General features: G+C 49.9%; 1 protein-coding gene across 1 annotated transcript; it reads right to left on the bottom strand.

The window, feature by feature from the left end:
- Positions 1-4,022: 4,022 nt before the first annotated feature.
- ZNF275 (zinc finger protein 275) lies at positions 4,023-18,466 on the bottom strand. Its single transcript, XM_063084012.1, has 6 exons — positions 18,370-18,466; positions 16,179-16,254; positions 8,395-8,486; positions 7,832-7,940; positions 7,041-7,142; positions 4,023-6,694 (listed from the first exon to the last, which is right to left on the bottom strand). The coding sequence occupies exons 2-6, from the start codon at positions 16,204-16,206 to the stop codon at positions 5,538-5,540; spliced, it is 1,488 nt and encodes a 495-aa protein (XP_062940082.1). The 5' UTR covers positions 16,207-16,254; positions 18,370-18,466; the 3' UTR covers positions 4,023-5,537.
- Between the last annotated feature and the right edge of the window lie 1,479 nt (positions 18,467-19,945).

Here is a 19,945-nt window from a genome sequence, read left to right as displayed (position 1 = left end):
TTGGCTCCGTTTGGCCTCACGTGCTGGAGCATGCTCTGCGCCTATCCTTCCACAACTGGGCAGCTGACTCCACAGCTGAGCCCTGTTTGCACTAGGAAGGGTCACCAGAGAGAGGTCCAGCCACTGGCCACCAAAGAGGACTAAATCCCTGCTCCCACCCCCACCCAGCCTGGAAAGGTGGGCTGACTCTCAAGTCCCAGAAGCCATTTGTCACCCCATTCCCTGGCCCTAAAGGAGGAGCTCAGGGTCTAGTTTTGTCTTCTGCTCCCTCTTGGAATTCAGACATGGGGTAGCCCTAGCCGAGGAGGGGGAAGGCACCTGGCTGAACGAAAGGCCCATTGTACTAAGGGACAGCTCAAGGTTCCAGGCAAAGCAGCCTCCCCCATCAGGGCACCTCCTCTCCACACCAGGTGTGCAGCAAGTGCTGGGATAACCAATCCCAGCAGGGACTAAGATGGCACCTGGACCCCAGAAGGGACAGTTCTCCAAGCCCAATGACAAGTGCAGAACTCCATGGCATGGAGAAAGGGAAGAACTGATAAACAAAACTGACAAAATAAGTCAAGGAAGACCAATGCCATTTAACATATATTTATTGAAATCTACTCGATGCAAGGCACTGTGCTAGATTTGGTAGGGGTCAGACATGAAGGGCCATCCCTGTCTTCTAAGAGCTCACAATCTAATGGATTGGGGAGGGCAGGGGAGAAGCCAAGTCCACGAACAGCTTTAGTGCAAGCTGATTACAGTGAGCGCCATACAACAGACAGGGTAACGAGATGGGGGGAAGGAGAAAAGAGTGCCAACAACAGAAATACAAACTGGGCTGGGACAGAGCTTCTGTTCTCAGATATGCAAACAACGTTGATGGCCAAGTTTAAAGAGACCGTTTCTATTATTGAAAGTAAACACTGAAGCTGACGCAATGAGAACTACAAAGTGTAAGTATACTAGTAATAGAGAGGTTACCAATTCCCCAAACCAATGGATTTGCAGGAATAGTGAAATGCTTCCGAAATAGAGAACAGGGTGGGCTGTGATCTCACTTATTTCGTGGACCAAACGTGGGTTCAGTAAAGGTACAAGATCATTGGTTTCTTTGTTCCAAATCATTGGCTAAACTCACCAAGACTATAAGGCATAGATTTCCACCCATCTTAGTGAACAGACTACAGTACCACAGTTACACAGGTGCTCACGACAGTCAGGCGGGCCTGGGCCAGGAGTGCGGCTGGGTGGAAGGGGAGGAAAGCCAGCAATGTGATTCTTCTCAGGAAGCAGCCATGTGATAAACTGCAACTGGCTCTTGACAAGTTGCAGAAAGCACAGGACCACTCAAGTGGGCTCGAGTCAACGGGGTCTATGGTGGGGACATGTATGGACTGATGAGGGCAGCCGCCAGGAATTCAAGAATGTCACGCGGCCAGGCCCCCCTCAGGGTGCGGGGATGGAAGCAGCTCTGGGGGGCCCAGCAGGAGCCCACGGATCTTCAACCCAGTACCACCCATGGAGGAAACTCCTCTAAATACTGCGTGGCTCCCTCTGTCTTCCAACACAAACTAGAAACTTCTGTTCCCTCATTATTGTGTCACAGACCTGAAAGGCCCAGTCTATCGTCTCTAGCTAGCTCTGATGGCTGGTTGCCGCCCTTGGGTCAATGTTCCATTCTGGTTTCATTAATGTGGCCTAGAAGGGGGTGGCGAGTCACATGGTACACAACGGGGTCATGGCCCAGGGCTGCGGGCAGGGCAAGTGCCATGCCACTTCTAGCACAAAATCACGCACACAGAATGCAGTACCACGTGAGAAAGACGCCCACTACCGTTGGGTGGAGATTATTCTGGAAATGCAAGAACGGTATGACACCACGAACCAATGGTTAATTGTAATCAGCAGCAAAAATGGTAAACAATTACTTTGTTTTGAAAGTGTTAGCAAGTGTTCAAAACTCTAATAAAAGCAATGGAGGGTTTCTTAATACGGTCAAAAAGAAAAAGACCTGTTTCTAAGGAGAGCCCGCACTGCACAGAACCACGCTGCTCCCCACCGCCCTGGAAGCAGAGGCGCGAGACTAGCGAGCAGGATGAGACGAGGCAGACGCGCGGCGGCACAGGCAAGTGCACACAGTGGGGAGCCTGGCCCCACTGTGCATGATGCAGCGGTATACCTAGAGAGTCCACCCCCAAGTCACCAGAGACAAGAATGAACTCGGCGAAACTATAGGACACACGGTAAAGCCACAGACCGCACTTGGAGAGAGCACGGATTTCACCACAAACACCACGAAAAGCCGTTCTGTCAACACTGATGGCAAAGACAGGATCTTTAGTGTTACTTTTAAATGAGGATTTGTTCGAGAGAAAATTACAGAACCGAAAATAGAAAGAAGTAAAAGAGGGCAGGAAGGGGTGCTGGTGCCACATCCCGGCTGGGCAGAGTGTCAACTATGCCACGTTCCCAGCTAATGCTGTGTCTAGACTTTAGCAGGACACTTTTTAAAACACGACAAGTGATGAGTGAATGGGCAAGGAACTGCAGAGAACTTCTAGGTGATGGTGCCAGACTTGCCCCTGGTAGATGCCAACCTTCCTTACCAAATGACAGCTGTATAAAACACATCCTAACAGCTTGAAAAGAGAAAACCGATCAGAGAAGAAGGCAGTGATTCCAGACACAGATTCACAACTACTGCAAGAACTGAGGCCCATGGAGCAAAAGGAATTGCTATGTAACAAGTGCTGTTGGCTTCTCTCCAACCTGGGGATCAGGTTGGAGATGGCACATAGGGCCACTGTGGTGGCCTGGGGGCCATTTGAGAGGCCCTTCTGACCAAGGTCAAGGGGTCATCGTCGGACCTTGCTTCCCAGGATGGGGGCCCCAGAAGCCCTTTCAAGCTGGGCCTGCTGGGAAGCTCCACCTTTGCCTCAGTGGGCCCACAGAAGGGTGAACTTCCTCTCCAGGCACTCCAGTGCCCGCTGCGCCCAGCTGCTGGGAAGTCACGCCACAGCCTGGTGTGGCTGGCTTCTATGTGCGGCCCTTGCAGGCCACTGGAGGAGCCACGCTCCTCGCCAGCTTTCGCTGCTCTTCCTCCTAGGGGAGGCTGCTGGAAATGACAGTCCCGCCTAGGATGATCAGCTTCCATTTCTATGCCACTCAGGCCATCAGAAGGGCACCACTGCCCTCCAATCCTTTGCTTTATTGCCCCTCCTGGGCATGGCTGCTCCAAGTTATAGCCCAGGCCTGCTGTAGCCAGCTTCCATCAGCATGACGTGCAAGCCATTGGAGGGGCACTGCTCCTCTCCGAGCCTCTGTTCTGCTGCCCCTTAGGCGTGGCTGCAGGAAATGACTCCAGGACACACAGGTGAATTGCCCTCTAGTTGCCCAAAGCGGAAGCCACCAAACTCTAGTTCCAGAGTCACTGGCTGGGAGGAGGATGTGGTCCACATGATAATGTCAGTCAAGTGAGTCTTCTTGAGTCCAAGGAGATGTCTCTTGGGTGGATCTGCTGTTCAGTCCCGGAATCCATGCTGGGCACTGCCAAGGCTCCCAGGAGCTCAAAGAATGGCCGGGTAGCTGCCAGACCAAATTTGGACCACCCCATGATGTAGGTGAGGCTAAGTCCTACTGCTGGCGGCTGGGGCTATTCTGATGAAGTCACAGAGCGTTCTCGCCAGTCGCGAGGAAAGTATGCCTAGTGTGCCAGAGTGGCCACTGGATAGCCAAGTGCTGCCTGCAGATGCACACGCAGTCTGCATCCTGCATGAGGAGTGAGCCTGTTTCTCTGGCCCATTCCCATCCAATCTGCCCACCTGGTGCACTCACCTTCCGGTGGGCAGGGGTTTCAACTTTTCATTTGTAACTAAAATTCTAGAAGAAAATGTCATCATATCTAACTACTGAAGCAATGAAAGTTATGACTTAAAGGACAAAAATGAATGCTTGGATATCTAAAAATTAAAAGCCTGCACAACAAAAATGTAATAAAACTGCTACAAAGAGCAAAGCAATAAAATTGGGAAAGAGAATATCACAATCAATATAGAAAGAACTGCTATATAAAGTCAATATATCCAAAGGTGACTTGATAACTAGTCAAAGGAGATGAACGTACAATTTGCATGCAAGAAAATGCAAATAGTATTGAAGTCATCGCGTGAGAGAAAGATGAGACTCGTAGTCAGGAGGCCTGGGGTCCATGCCCAGTTCTGGTACTAATGAGCTGTAGAATGACAGCAATAAGTATGCCGACAGCAGGTCACCTTCACTGAGTGTGTACCTCCATGCCAGGCTGGCGTGCCCAGCGCTCTGCAGACACGACAGCAGTCCTCGTGATAAGCTAGGAGGTAGGTACTGTGATCACCCCCGGGTTACAGAGCTGGAGATGGAGGGCTCATATGAAGAGAGGCTCTTGTTCCCAAAGAGGAGGTGTCACCTACACTTGAGTCCTTGAGACGTCTGTCTTATTAAGGAGATGCTCTCTCAACTACTTTATTTTGAACCAAATAGTGCTGTTTGGGGACAAGACCCATTAGCCTGAAACAACCACAGTCGAAGCTAGTTTTGGATATGTATAGGAGTCACCAAAGCAAATTGGTTTAAGAAAAAAGGACACAGAAGACATTTAACCCAGATTCGGTAATTATTACTGGGAGTATGACTTCACAATGACAAGTTTTAGATGCTTTTTAAAAAGTCTTTTAAAGGTCATTTGAAAAAGCACCACCTTAAGTGGTTATGTTGCAGAGTTACAGGACAAACTTAAAAAAAAGAATTATTCTAATGTTATGTGAATCTGTTCATATGGCCTGGGAGGAAACGTCTAGTGAGAGCCTCATGCAGGGATTGTCACAGTGCTACTGCACACAGTCTGGATGGAAGCGAATGGATGTACATGAAACTGTCTGAGGACTCAAAGGGGGCTCCCATGTCGGTGAAGATGCTGAGGTCAAAAATGCACGTGAGGAGTTAGAATAAAATGATTTCAGGAAACAGAGCGTGGCAAAAAGAGGGTACTTTCTAAATTAATATATTATTCTATATAATATGTGATTTACAATATGTATGCATAACTAAATTAATAAATTAAATATTATAAGACATTTGAGTGTTCTATTTACATCCCTAAAAATTTATAAATTCAAGTAGGCCAAAAAACTTTGGGGCAATCTTCCCTTCGGGAAAGCTGGGATCACATTATGGTGATGTCACTGCTGAGTGGCTCTGTGTGTGTGTGTCTCGGGGTAGGTGTGGCTGGAGTAAACAACCTCCGAGCCCCTTGTGCACCCCCAGCCGGATCTCTCTCCTCTCCTTCTCGGATTCAAGGCATGTGGGTTTAAATGCCTTGACAGTCCTTTCCGCCAGTTCAGTTCAACGAGCCACAAGTAGGTTAACATGGCAACAGCTGCTCTCGAGGAGCGTAACGGGAAACGCGGACACTTATACATTGCTGGTGGCAGTGGAAATCAGCGTCACCCTCTGGGCCGAGAAGATACAGAAGCGCTACAGAACCGTTCATCTCCTTTGGCTGCCGGGCCGGACTAGTCGCGGTGGCTGGGCTGGTGCTTCTGCAGCGCCCCGCGCCTCTTGAACACGCGGCCGCACTCGCTGCACTCGCAGCGCCCGGTGCCGCCGTGCACGCGCCGGTGGCGGCTGAGGCCGGAGCTCCTGCGGAAGGCCTTGCCGCACTGGTCGCACTCGTAGGGCCGCAGGCCGCTGTGGATGCGCCGGTGCTTGATGAGGTCGGAGGGCCCGCGGAAGGCGCGGGCGCACTCGCCGCAGGCGTAGGGCCGCTCACCGCTATGGATGCGCGCGTGCTCCAGCAGGCTGGAGCTCTGGCGGAACGCCTTGCCGCACTGGCCGCACGCGTACGGCCTCTCGCCCGTGTGGATGCGCCGGTGCTTGGTGAGCTCCGAGCTGCGCCGGAACAGCTTGCCGCAGTGCGGGCAGCCGTAGGGCTTGGCCCCGCTGTGGATGCGCTGGTGCTCGGCCAGGCCGCTGACGCCTCGGAAGGACTTGCCGCAGTCGTCACAGTCGAAGGGCTGGTGGCCACTGTGCACGCGCTGGTGCTTGAGAAACTCCTGGCGGTCCAGGAACTCCCGGCTGCAGGTCCGGCAGGCGAAGGGCTTCTCCGAGACGTGGAGCTTCTGGTGGCGCAGGAGGTGGCTGTCGACTTTGAAGGCGCGCCCGCACTCCTCGCAAGCGAAGGGCTTCTCTCTGCTGTGGACCCGCAGGTGCTGGCTGAGGCCCGCGTTCTTCTTGAACCTTTTCCCGCACTCCTCACACTCGAAAGGCTTCGCCTCCCTCTCCATTTGCTCCCTCCTCTCCACCGCATCCTCCAGGGCCCGGCTGGGGCCAGGTCGGGGCTCTGCAGCCACATGGCTCTTCCGGTGCTCGTTAAACTCTGCCACCCCCCTGAAGACCTTCCCGCAGTCGCCGCACTCCCAGCCCTTCTCCTCATTGTGGATTCTCTGGTGCTGAACAAGCAGCACTTTGAGCCGAAAGGTATCCCCACACTCTTTGCACGCAAAGTGATGTTTCATGGGCAGACTCTGTGGGCCCCCTTCCCTCCCCGCCGTGTCCCCGTTCTGTTTGACCTCAGCGCTGGGGTCGCTGGCCCTCGGGGAGCTCGTGGAGGCCATCTCCTGTGGCTGGGCGTCTTCCCCCATCACCTGGTGCTGGGTCAGCGAAGTGCTTTCTGAAACGATAAACACAAGACATGGCGGTCTGCAGAGGGGGAAAGGAGGTTACTCTCCTTTGTCCAGAATCCCTTTCCTCCTAAGGCAGCTGCTGAGCTGCTGGCCCAGGCCCGGAAGGCGCCAGGACCAGTGACCACAGCAGGAAAGGGCAGAAGAACCCGACTTCTGGCCACGCCCTACCAAGGTGGACCTGAGGAGGCTTCCCCTTCTGGGACAGGACGGCGAGCAGCCACGCCCCTCCCTAAGGGCTCAGCCGGGCCCCCAGCCCTAACCTGGACCCCACGGCAACTCAGCGGGGCCTCCTCCCCATTTCCTCACATTGCTTTAGGTTTCTTTTTCACTCACCAGAGTGCTGAGCTCGATCTGTGTTGAGGGATGGGTCTGATACCGACAGCACTTGTCCCTGAGCCAGGTGAGAGACCAAGGCAGGATTCAAAACAGGAACTCCTGCTTGTGGAAAAGAAATGGGTTACAGTGGCAGCCAGAGATGACATGAAAACGGTGGAGGAACGAGGCAAGGTGTCCAAAGGGGAAGCCTTTTCAGTCCTCAAAGACTGGGCTGGCTATGACCTTAGGCAAGTCATTCATTCAGTTCAAATGCATCTCCCAAGGAAGGCAGGCTCTGCGTGCACCCGAGGCTGTGCTGGTGGGCCAGGTGGCCATCCTGAGAAGCTGCGCCTCACCCCTTCCTCCCTGTCCACCCCTCAGTGCCCACACATTGACCTTCATGCTCTTCCCAGACCGGGACCTCTACACTCCCAACAGTCTCTCCTCCTAGAAAACCCTCTGTACTCCACACATGCAGACCCCGAGGGGTGGACAAGAGCTTGATCATGCCAACTCCTCTCAACAGCAAACTCAGATCGAATGGCCATGCAATTTGTCTAATCTGTGGGTTAGAAAAAGTATTCTAAATTACAGTGGCAAGTTTGTTCCAGTTTCTTTCCCAATCAAAGACCGAGGCAGGGGGGCGGTTCTTCCTGTGCCGTGAGGACAGCTCTGGGATGTCGGGTGTGGCAGACCCTTTGTATTTCCCTACAACGCAGGGACAAGGCGAGCTTGTGGGGGGGTAGCCACGTGCCCCACCCGACTCCCAGCAGGTGGAGAATCTGGGGAAAGGCTAGCAGTGTCCTTACCCACGGAGGTCACATTCCCGTAATACGCCAGCGCCCTCTGCTCAGGGTCCAGCCTCAACCACTCCCTTTTGGTGAGGTACCACGCCACATCATCAAATGTCACCAAATCCTGAAAGAATTCCCAAGGATAATCAGTCTTTCCTTCTAGAATGAGGCAGGGGCAGCGCCAGTAATACCGGGACAAGAGGTGAGGGTCTGGAGCAGGTGTGTGTTGCTAACATGGAGATCTAACCACAAGCCCCAAGAAGTCCTGGAAAGAGAACCTGACCAAGTGCCAGGAGACCTGGGCCGCAGCCCTGGCCTCCCATTGTCTTCCCAAGGGAACTCAGTCCAATCACTTTCCTGGACGGACACTCAGCTCCCCCACCTATATGACCGGAAGGACAAGCCCAGTGGGTATCCATTCCTTGGCCGCCTCCAGGAGAGCAGTAGAGGGAGAGTGGGAAGGCAGCAGCCGGGATCCACACCTGCCACGTGTCATGCTGGGCAAGAGGCAGAGGCCGAGGCCAGAATCAGGGAGCAGTGACAGTATCCCAAGCAAGGCAGAGGGAAGCACGGCTCACCTGGGCCTCAGGCATCTCAAGAGGGACTGCCAGGACCTGGTTTCCTGGGGCTCCATCCTGGGGAATGGCAAGCCCTTGGGGAGCAGGTGGAGCTAAGGAAAGTGAAAAAAGCCATGAGTCACAACAGCTGTGTCTCTGGGTCCCCTGGGATGAGACTGGCGACTTCCTTTTCCCTGGTTTAAATCCTCTTGAGTGTGCTCTCTTCTGTGCTGGCTGAGTGACAAGCCACAGCATGGATATACCTGAGAAAATGTGCCTCTAACAGTGGGGACAGTGGGCTGGCAAAGAATTCACACAGGCAGGCCACAGGGAGCCAAGACAAGACAAATAAATGCCAGCCCTGGCACAGCCAGGAGAAGATAGACAGGGACAGAGAGCCAGTGGCAGGGAACCTGGCCACAAGCCTCCGCGCAGCCAGCCTCAGAGAGGTCAGTGCTCACGCTGCGCAGAGAGCGCAGAGAGGAAGTACACCAACAGGAGTATTGGAATAAATCACTAGAAATGACAGATCCTTTCCAATTTTGCAAAGGCAACAAAAAAACCAGATCAGGCCACTGGAGGGAAGAGGCAATGAAAAGCAGGAGCCGGGGCTTCCTGACCACCAGTGCAGCCCCTAAAAGCCACAGCCTCCTGAAACAATTTGCCCGGTGACAGCAAGACAGTTGTGGCTGAGAATGTTTCACACATTCAACAAAATGAAAAGTTGAATAAAACAGCTGGAAAACTAAGCCTCAAAGATCTTCAAACACTTAGTTGTTAGTTGCTAAAAAAAAAAAAGAAAAGATCTGAACAGTATGTACAAGTTACCTTTTCCTTCCAAATCGAAAAGTATATGAAATATTATAAGATTCTACCACAGGGCTGGCCAGTTAGCTCAGCTGGTTAGAGCACAGCCTTATAACACTGAGGTCACGGGTTCAGATCCCCACGTAACAGCCAGCTGCGAGAAAAAAAAAAAAAAAAAAGATGCTGTGCAGTGCTTGACAGGTACACACACCCCATTAGTAAGAATTGTGGGTATTTAAGAATAAAATAAAATATTAAAAAAGATTAAAGATCCTATGACAGACAACTGTGCATCACGGGCCTCCCACTTCAGTGAGTTCAAAGAAATAGTTGCACAGTTCCTGTTCTGATGTCAATTCAATTCAATGCATAATTAAATAAAGAGGTAGCATTTTTTACACTAGCTCAAGGACTACAAAACCCAGATACTGCAGAAAGACTTTTACATAAAATTAAAGATGCTATGTTAAAAAGGATGGACAGAAACTTCCACTGACGGCTATTGTGGAGTAACAAGGAACAGATTTCTTTCTTTTTTTTTTTTAAAAAAAAAAAGATGACCAGTAAGGGGATCTTAACCCTTGACTTGGTGTTGTCAGCACCACGCTCTCCCAAGTGAGCAAAACTGCCATCCCTATACAGGGATGCAAACCCGTGGCCTTGGTGTTATCAGCACCACACTCTCCCGAGTGAGCCATGGGCCGGTCCAAAGGAACAGATTTCACATCCTGCCGTAAACAAGTAGAAAACTGGAGAAAATACATGTGAAACAAGTGTTTTCAGACATTGGACAGTAGGAAGCACAAGATCACGATCCCTGAGAGAAGAGAACCAAATGAAGTAAGCCCTATCATCACCCCAGCTCTCTGTGTGGAGGCAATTTCTAGATTGAGAGTACAGGAAGCAGGGAACTAAACAGAGCTTAGTAGCTTTGCCAAGTTGAAGAGGCACAAACCAGCATTCAGGGAAGCTAAGGCAGCTGGAAGTTGCAGAGCAGAGTTCCAGAAAGGAGTGAGCTATGCAGAAAAAAGAGTTTCAAAAAATCTACACAAGGCTCCCCTTGAATCTTTCCTGACTACTAAGCCATGCATGCATAGAGTAAAACAAAAGGCTGGGAAAAGAATGACCAGCAAGCTGTAAGCCGAACAATTCCCAGGACACACAAAGGTAGGGAGATGTTCAAGACTGACCAACCAGCAGAGAGGGTCCTCTGTGATCACCTAGGACAGTCAGTAGAGAATCCAGAGGGGCCATGCCTTAGTAGTAGGGCTGATCTATCCCTCAAGCCAAAGCTACACAAGACCTGCCTTTTAAAAAAGGGATGAAGGGCCGGCCCCGTGGCTCACTCGGGAGAGTGCGGCACTGGTAGCGCCTGAGACCTCGGGTTCGGATCCTATATAGGGATGGCCAGTGCGCTCACTGGCTGAGCGTGGCGCAGACAACACCGTGGGTTGCAACCCCCTTACTGGTCAAAAAAAAAAGGGGGGGGGATCAAGCTCACCCACAAATAAGTACTTCCCCAAATCCAGACATTCACCAACATCATCTTTACGATGTCCAATATCCAACTCAAAATTACCAAAATGTCAACAAGCACAAAAATGTGACCTGTGACAAGGAGAATAAGTAGTAGAAATACCCAGAAATGATTGATGCTAGAACTCACAGACAAAGAAAACAGCTAGTTTATCTATGTACAAGTGTTGAAAGAAAAATAGGAACATAATGAGAAATAGGAGATACAAAAAGAACCAAATGGAAATTTCTGGGGGTGAAAACTGTAATATTTAAAATGAAAGTTTCACTGGATGTGATTAACAGCAGATTAGACACTGCAGAAAAAAAAAAGATTAGAGAACTTGAAGACAGCAATAGAAACTATGTCAACTGAAACTCAGAGAGAAAAAAAGTTTTTAAAAACAAACAGTAGCTCAGTGACCTGGGGATAATGTAGTATTCTCACACCCATGTAACTGGAATCTGAGATGGTGAGGAAAGGGGAGATGAGTGACAAACAAATATATATAGTTGAAAAATAATGGCTGAAAAAAATTCTCAAGTTCAGTGAAAACTATAAACTTACAGATCCAAGGAGCCCAACCAAATCCTAGCAAGACTTAAAAAGACACATTATAATCAAATTGCTGAATATCAATGATAAAGAGAAAATCTCAAAGTAGCCAGAGGAGAGAAATGATGCTGCCTACAGAGGAACAAAGATAAGAGTCGTTGCTGACTTCTTATCAGAAAATACGCAAGCCAGAAAACAACTGAATGACATTTTTAAAGTGCTAAAAGAAAAACAAAACAAAACAAAACAAAACAAAAAAACCAAAAACCAACTATGTATATTCAGGGAAAATGTTCTTCAAAAATAAAAGCAAAATAAAATTTTTCCAGACAAAGGCTGAGAATATTCATTACCAGCAGATCTGTACTATAAGAAATACTAAAGGAAGTTTTCTAGGGGGAAGGAAAACGATATCAGACAGAAACTTGGATCTACATCAAGGCATGAAGAACACCAGGAATGTAAACATGTGGGGAAATATAAAACTCTTGTCCCCCCTTATTTTTATCAGCACTGCACTCTCCTGAGTGAGCCACGGGCCAGCCCCTCCCGCTTATTTTTAAATCTTTAAAAAATAATTGACTGGTTAAAGCAAAAATAATAAGGTAATATTGGGTTTATAACATATGGAGAAGTAAAACTTATGATTGTGAGTTTGAGCAAGTCCTCCAAGACTCTGATGCATGCTGCTAAGACAATAGTGGTGGTAAAATACAATACTAAAAAATAATCCAAAGAAAAGGTAAAGAAAAAAAGGAAAAAAGAGAACAGATGGGAGAAATAAAAACAAATAGGAAATGTCAAACTTAAACCTAACCACATAGATAATTAAGTTAAATGTAAATGGACTAAACTCTCCAGTCAAAAGGCAGAGATTGTCAGGCTGTATTAAAAAAAAAAGACTCAAGTATATGCTGTCTAAAACAAACTTTAAATATAAAGACACAGATAGATGCAAAGTAAAAGGTTGGAAAACAATATACTATAACTGACAGAAAGAGTCTAAATAATCCCAATGTCATTAAAAAAAGCAGGGGGGTGATGACAATGAATGTGGGTCAGAGCTGTAGAGACACCATCGAAAAGTCCTGGAACTCAGAACAGGAAGAAAACTGGAGGGTTTAAATATAAAATCAACAAGTGGTCAATGTAGGATGATGTGCAGCAGATAACAAAAATGTGAATCCTTCACAGAGGATTCATGCAGACATAATACCTCTTGATTGAAAACCCAAAGAGGGTAAGGGCAGGGGAGAAGATGGCTAAGTATATATTTGCATTTTAGGAGGAAAAAGGAGAAAACTGCGAGTGACTTGTAGCTAGAAGAAGCACACCTCTACTTCAGTGGGTGTGTGACCACACAAGGGGACGAGTCAAGGTCTAAAAGTTCCACTTTCTGTTTCTGTAATTCATAAAGTTTTAGTAACCAAGCTGAATTTGTTTGGTATCAGAAAAGAACGATGATTTTAAGAGATTTTGGTAGACTTTGGCTCAAAAAGATGCTCAGCATGCAGGAGGACAAGGGCTGAGGCCAAGGAGAAGTGGGGAGCTGCCCTTGAGCCTGGGTCAGAAGACAGGCCCTTCCTGGGATGTCCACACGGGCAAGGCAAGCACAGGGGGAGGGCTGGCGAAGGCCACCAGAAAGCTGAGAGACAGGCTCACGGAGCCACGACTTACTGGGCTCACTCCCTAAGCTGTCAGCACCACAGACGGGTGTGGGCAGAAGGCCTCACGTGGCCTCAAAGTCCATGGAAACCCTATTGCCACCTTTAACTGGCTGTCCCGCACGGGTGCTTCTCTACCCTATGAGTTAATCCCCAGGTGCTCAGCAGCCAAGCCCTCTTTGACAGTCCCACTGTCACCTGGGAAGGGCCTCTCTGGCCTGTTGGATTCTTCATGGTATACATTTGATGTCTGGTTTGACTTTGGCTTCCAATACAAAATGAACTGGTCATGAACTACTTATACAATTAATTTTTAAAAAATTCACTTCCAGTGGACACTGACATTTGGTTGCCGAGGGGAATGGATGGTGGGGTGTGATGTATGCACCTCCTGAGAATGATGACCTGCTACAGACCTTTTCTCACTGCCCTCAGGCCAGAGATCCAAGGCTTTAATCCCCCTCAAGACCCTGGCCCAGCCCACCAATCCCACATCCTGCCCCCTGCACCTCAATCACTCAGACACAGTGGCCTTCATTCAGTCCCAACTGTACCAAGATCGTAGCCCTCAAGGCTCTGACCCTGCTGAGAATACCATCCCTACGGCTTACCATAGGCAGCACCTTCTAAGAAGTCAGGCCTCAACTCAAATGGCACCTTCTCAAAACATGTTCACTCTCCAGTCCCATCATGGTTTACTCAAAACACTTTCACTAAAAACTGTCCTATGAAATTTCCTGACTCTCCCCAGAAGAAATGTCAGCTCCAACAGGACAGAGACTTTCTCTTTCTTAGTCACTCCTGCATCCCCCGTGTCTACACTGCAGTAGCTCCTGGCACTGAGTGGGCATGCGATAAATTGTGGGGTGACTGAATCAATGTGTGTGGGGAGGGGCACGTTAATGGAGCAAGCTTCCATTTATGACGCACTTACTACACAAGTTTGGAGCAGCGTGTCTCCCTTCACATGATTTAATTCAATTATTGCAACCTATGGTTATCACTGCCTCCATTTTACAGAGAAGAGATGGATCCCAGAGGTTAAGTAACTTGCTTAACGTCCATCTCCCAAGAATTGAGATTTTCTGAACCAGAACAGAGAAGAGAGAAATAACGTGCAACCCCGTAACAGCAGGCCGTATTCAGAAGACAGGCTGCTGTGAGCACCGTCTATGCCTGGTGGCATATATGGGTGTTTGGGGGCTGCCTTTATATCATCCCATTAACATGCCATCGCAGACCCTCACTGAGCAGTGGACACACACGTTATTCTCTCTCTGTTTCTGTTTCTCTCTCTCTCTCTCACACACACACTCACACTTCTTCCAAGCCACCCACGTTTAATTGAGCAAATCCTCCTGAAGTATTCCATTTAATTGAGTGAATCCTATCCAAGTGTTTTTACTTAATTGGCATGATTAACCATTGAAATTCTGGAGCCACAACCCCCAAATGAATTGCTAATTATCATTTCCAGTGTAGCAACAGGAGTGGCCCTTCCTGGACCAGCTCACCCAGGGGAGTGCTCTCCAGCTCACAATGGCTGTGTGATCACCACCCACTGGAACAGAGCTCATGGACATACAGGGATCATTTAGAAGGTGCTCATAAAAACAGGAGGGAAGGCACGTTCTGCTTTCACAAATGGAAGCCAAACTCTGCATAATTAACCAAGTGTATCAGGTAAAAGAGCTTCAGGAGAAGCAAAGGAAGATTGTTTAGGAAAAAAAAAAAAAGATAACACATTAATCCCCACTGCAGTTAAAAATAAAATTATTTTCAATCCTGGAGACAAGCGGATCATTTAGTACCCATGTTCCACAACTGTTCTACTTTAAAATGGTGGAACTGATCTGGAAAAGCAGCTGGATGCTATGACAGAAATGACAAATGCAGGTGTCCACAGTCTTCCAAAAGTGGTTCTTAGGGGATCAAGGTCTAAGCAATTCCAGACAGAACATGAAAATCACTGTAGTGCACCTGATGGACATGGAGGGCAATGGTGACCTTGAACGCAAGGCACTTTCAGTCACGGCAGGGAAGCACACCTCACATCTCGTAAGGTGCACTCCTACATACAACCGGGAAATGGAAGCTTAGAGAATCATGGAAAAACAAATCTCCAACTCCTAAGGTAAATAATATTACCCTCCTTGTTTAAGTGGGATCTGAAGACAGTCCAAAGACTATAAAAGAGAGCAAAAGGCCCTGTCAAGGTCAACTGCTGATTCCACACTGGACCTAGTCAAAAGCCACGTACGCTGCAGCTATTTAACCAACATCTGCTGCAAGAATACATGGAAAATAATGATGTCAATGTTAACCTACTGCCTGACAATTTGAAAAATTATGCTTTCTAGAACATGAGAGCTCATGTGAGTGAATAAATCTTTCCACTATGTGCTTTAGATCACAATGCAAATTTTAACCAACTTATATAAATCAGATTTACTGCGTGGAATCAGAAACACTAAGAAACCCAAAATAATCATTTCACTTTGATCTGAAAGAACAGAAATTAATAGTTGAATTCAACAGAGACAAAACCAACCCATATCACAACAATTGGTGAATAATTAGGTGTCTTCTGGTCACCTTTGAGCTTTGGATCCCCCTGAGGACGTCTGGCTACAAGTAAAGGTAGCTTCTGAGCCTAAAAAATCAGTATTCAACTGATTCTGCTGCATAAATAGCCACACAACCCCCTCGGACAGGTGCTGTGCTTCCCTGGGCAGTGGGGGCAGCAAGGCAACCTAAATAAGACTCGTCTGGCAGCTTCCAGAAGTTTCCAAGTGGTGCTAGAAACTCCTGGACTCCCTCAAACATCGAAATAAGGATCTGTAACAGAATGTCCTTAGGCCCTGAAGCTTGAGTTTACCCAGAAGACAACAGGTGGCTCGTGGTGCTCAGTTCAGCTCTGGGCCACAGCAAATATGCCTCAGAGGGTGTCTTTATAGATTCCCACTCACAAGAGATCTAATTCAGATGGGTGCCTTTAGCTCCGTCTCCCATCCGAACGATCACCTGGATTCCCAGTTCTCCTCACTGAATGTCTTTTCTCCCCTGAGTTGTGTTGTTTGCATTGAGAGAACTGACTGTCTCTGGACAAAGACACTTCAATACCACTGGAGTACATGAAAATATAAGTACTGCTGGGACTGAAACGATCCTCCTCAATGTCTTGTGCCCCTACCCAGGGGGCCTTCGAACGGCACGGCCAGCTTTAAAGCCAGCAGACGTAGTCTATAAACATCCAGACTTACCCAAAAGAGACACACAGGGATGACTCATTGTGTCATAGAACAATTCCAAGCGATTAGTCGGCAGGGAAGGTCCCACCTGTTGGATTGAAATAATTCGGGTAAACAGAAGCAGGCACGTGTGCCCCTTCTAGGAACCTGTCTTCTTGTGCAGTGAGTTCCCAACTGAAGGACATGCTGTGAGACCGAACACACACTGCCGAGACCCTGCTCTGTCCCAGCTAAGCTGTTGGGCCAAGTTGGTCCTGGCCTTTCCGTTCCCCCTGCGTGGCGGGCCAGGAGGTGGAAATGAGGGCCCCATTTGGGCCCACCCTGTACTGTGCGCACAGGCTGCTACTTGAAGTAGCAGATTCCTAAAGGGCCAAAAGAGAGGGTGTCTCACCAGGAAAGTCTGTTTCTTTTGGGATATTTGTGTCTGTGTGTGTCTTTTTCTGTGTGTGGGGGTGGGAAGGCATCTGTTTCCTCTCTCACTTTGCCTGGGCACCTGTCTCTCTGTTTAGGTTTCCATCTTCTCTCCCTTCTATAAAAAGCCAGAAGGTAGACCAGAAGGGGATTTTGTAGTGTTTGTTGTACTTAATCGAGGAAAGGTTTATGTTCCCATTTCCCCAAGACGACGCATGGCATCTTACAAGAATCAAAATAAACTGTAAGTATAGCTTTGTTTAGGTTACACTGCCTGGACAGAAAAGATTTGAAATTGGGGCTGGGGTGGGATGCTAGGCAAATCCCAAGGAGCTGCAGGTCATCTAAGGAGCCCAGACAAGTTACGGCAATGGCTCGATCACTGGGTTAGAAACCTGGCTGGAGTTCACTCAGAACTCAAGTGGCAGAGTAGCAGGTCTGCATGGGGCCAAGGAATACGCATTTTTCAACAAACACGCGGGGAGCTGCACCTCCTTATCACTGGCCCTGCCTGGAATCTGGAGGTTCCTTCATCTCTAGCTCTCATCACACAGGGTTTCCAGCCTGGAGCCTCCTGAAACGGGAGCCCATTCTCTCCGAGTCTGCTGACGGTCAGACTTCTGGGAGGGGAATTCACGCTTTCTAGCATATTTTCCAAGGGGTCCCTCACGACAGAAGGCTGGAAATCACTGCTCCATAGGGTTCTAAATATAGATCCTGTAACATTTTTGGAGAATGTACTAGACTGAGCCAGACACTGTGCAAGTTGCTTCTACTTAAAGGCCCAATGGGCAGGAGGAGGATGGGGGAAGGGGTGAGGCAGCATTAGTACTTAGGGGAGGTGTTGTTCCAGCAACCTATCCGAAATGCTCTTGTAGAGGAAAAATGTCGGGGCTGAGGTTGAAGAGGAGATGTTTCACTGACCAAGGAGACTGGAGGGGGCTGCTGACCCTGCTAGGCCGAGGCTGGCTGGAGGGCATCAGTCGGAACGGGGTGGAACCTCTGGGAAGAGGGCCAGGAATTGGGGGGGGGGGTGTTTGAGAGGGGCCATGGGCTTTGGGCGACAGGCGAGTGGAGTGTGAGTGTGGAAGAAGATATGTAATTAATCACCCCAATATAGACCGAAGGAGCCAGCATAGGAGTTTGGGGGGAGGGTGTCACTGGAGCGGGAGAGGGTGGACCCCAGGAAGGCGAGAGAAAAAGCCCGGTTCAGACTGAGGGCCTTGAGCTGGTCTTCCACCCAGCAAAGGCTGCCCCCCAAACCCATATCCCCAGCTCTCCGGCGCTAGGCTACCTACCTGCCCCCATCTTCCCTGCCAAGCTATGGCTCGACCCTTCCCCAGAAGGAAAGAAGGGACTCTCCCTCTAGGACCCATCCCTGGCGCATCCATCCGGCGCCGCAGGCCGGGGGAAAATCCCTTATCCATCCACCCGCAACGTCCGTTCCCCCCTGGGCCTCAGTCGAGCTGGGGCGGGGGTCCTCTCTGTCCGCCCCTGACCGGTTCCCACCCGCTAGCGTCCCTAGAGAGCAGCGCAGGCCTCACTGCATCCGCGATTCCCGCCCGTCCGCCCGCCACGGAAAGGCCTTCGGGCCTCATCGCCTCCGCCATCCGGGACCCGTTCCCCCCTCCGGCGGCCCCGCGGGCCCGGAGACGCCCTGCCCGCACACACTCGCCCCGGCCCCTGCACATCCTCCCGCGGCCCCGCGCGCTCACTCGGGCCCCGCACGCTTCCCCCGCCGCCCTCACGATCACCTCGGCCCCGCACGGCCTCCCGCGGCCCCCGCGCTCACCAGGGCGGGCGACGACCGACGCACCGTCCTCGGCAGAGCGGCGCCGGCGCGGTCCGGCAGGCCCGGCGTGGCAGGAAACGCCACGGAGCCGCCCGCGCCCCGGCGAGCCCAACAGCCCCGCGGCGCGTTTCCGGAGCCTCGGGCGCCGCAGGGAGGACTGGGGAGCGAGGCCCCGCCCCGGCCCCGCCCCGGCCCCGGCCCGGCCCGGCCCGCCGGCTCCGATTGGCCTGGGAGGGGGGCGTGGTTTAGGCGGGGTTGGGGCGGGGCCGGCCAGACCGTCGGGGAGCCGCGCGCGCTAGCAGGACGCCTGGGTGGGGCGGGGAGGAGTGGGATGACTGTCCGGATGAATGAATGAAAGAGCAAACGGATCGAGCAGTAGAGGAAGGAGGGAACGAGGAAGGGAAAGACCCCTGCCCTGGGCACCTTCAGAACGGCGGTGGGGGCGGAAGCCCAGAACGGAGGGCGAAGCCTAGGAAAGCCAGCCCCTCACTGGAGGAGTCAGGTCGTATTGAGTCACCAAAGACGTTGCGAGCCCTCGCTGTGCCAGGCCCTGAGAATCCAGCTGTGAGCAAAAGCAGTGTCATCCCTGCCCTCAGAAGGCACAGATTTGGTGCCCGGGAGCCGCTGTGTGTGGACGCGTGGGGGCTGGAGAGGGGCAGGCAACCAACAACTAAATTCTTGGGTCAACTTCAAAATAAGGGCCCATACTATGAAGAAAAAAGGACAGTATCCTTGGATCAGTTCCAGATGAATTTTTTGCCGGTCCACGAATATCTACGGAATATGATGCTGCCCCCCAAGGTGCTAAGGCTGGGGTTTAAAGGTCACTTCCTTTTTGAAGATTCCAGTCTCATGAGGAAGCCGGTGATAAACCGGATCTTCATGAAACACCTAACAAACAAAAGTGATAAAACTGCAAAGAATATCAATCAGGGTGGTCGTGGCGAGTTATGAGCCGGGGCTTCAGTGAGGCTAAGGCTGAGGTGACACTTGAATGACAAGAAGGACTCAGTCAGGTGAAGGGGGTTGAAGGCAGGAAGAGCACCGCAGGCAAAAGGAACAGCAAGTGCAAACGCCCTGTGACACAAACAACCTTGGCTAGTCTAGTATCAAAAAAGAAAATGCAGCTGGAGTGCATTGGACAAGGGCGAAAAGAGAGGTGCTGGAGAGGAGAATCCAGGCACTGGAATGGATTCTGAGAGACATGGTAGAACTTTTTCTTCCCCCACTTTTTATTAATAAGCATGTAATGGGTTATTAGTAATAATGATTATAACCAACTTCTCAAATGTTCTTGTAACAATTTTATCCAATAGATGATAACTTTTTAGTTATTTTCTCTCCACATTTTATTATGAAAGCTTTGCAACGTACAGAACAATTGAATGCATTTACACCCACGTCCCAATCATTAATTTTCTACAATTAGCATTATGCTGTATTTGCCTGATTGCGTGATTGTCCTTATTTTACTGATGCATTTCACAGAAAGGTGCAGACATCAGTACACTTCGCCCCCGAAACACTTCAGCATGCACAGCATTAACCAGAGGTCGATATTTCTTTACTGTTCTTT

This window comes from Cynocephalus volans, chromosome X, assembly GCF_027409185.1.
Source record: "Cynocephalus volans isolate mCynVol1 chromosome X, mCynVol1.pri, whole genome shotgun sequence".
Classification (NCBI taxonomy): domain Eukaryota; kingdom Metazoa; phylum Chordata; class Mammalia; order Dermoptera; family Cynocephalidae; genus Cynocephalus; species Cynocephalus volans.
This window is presented reverse-complemented; position numbering and strand designations above follow the sequence as displayed.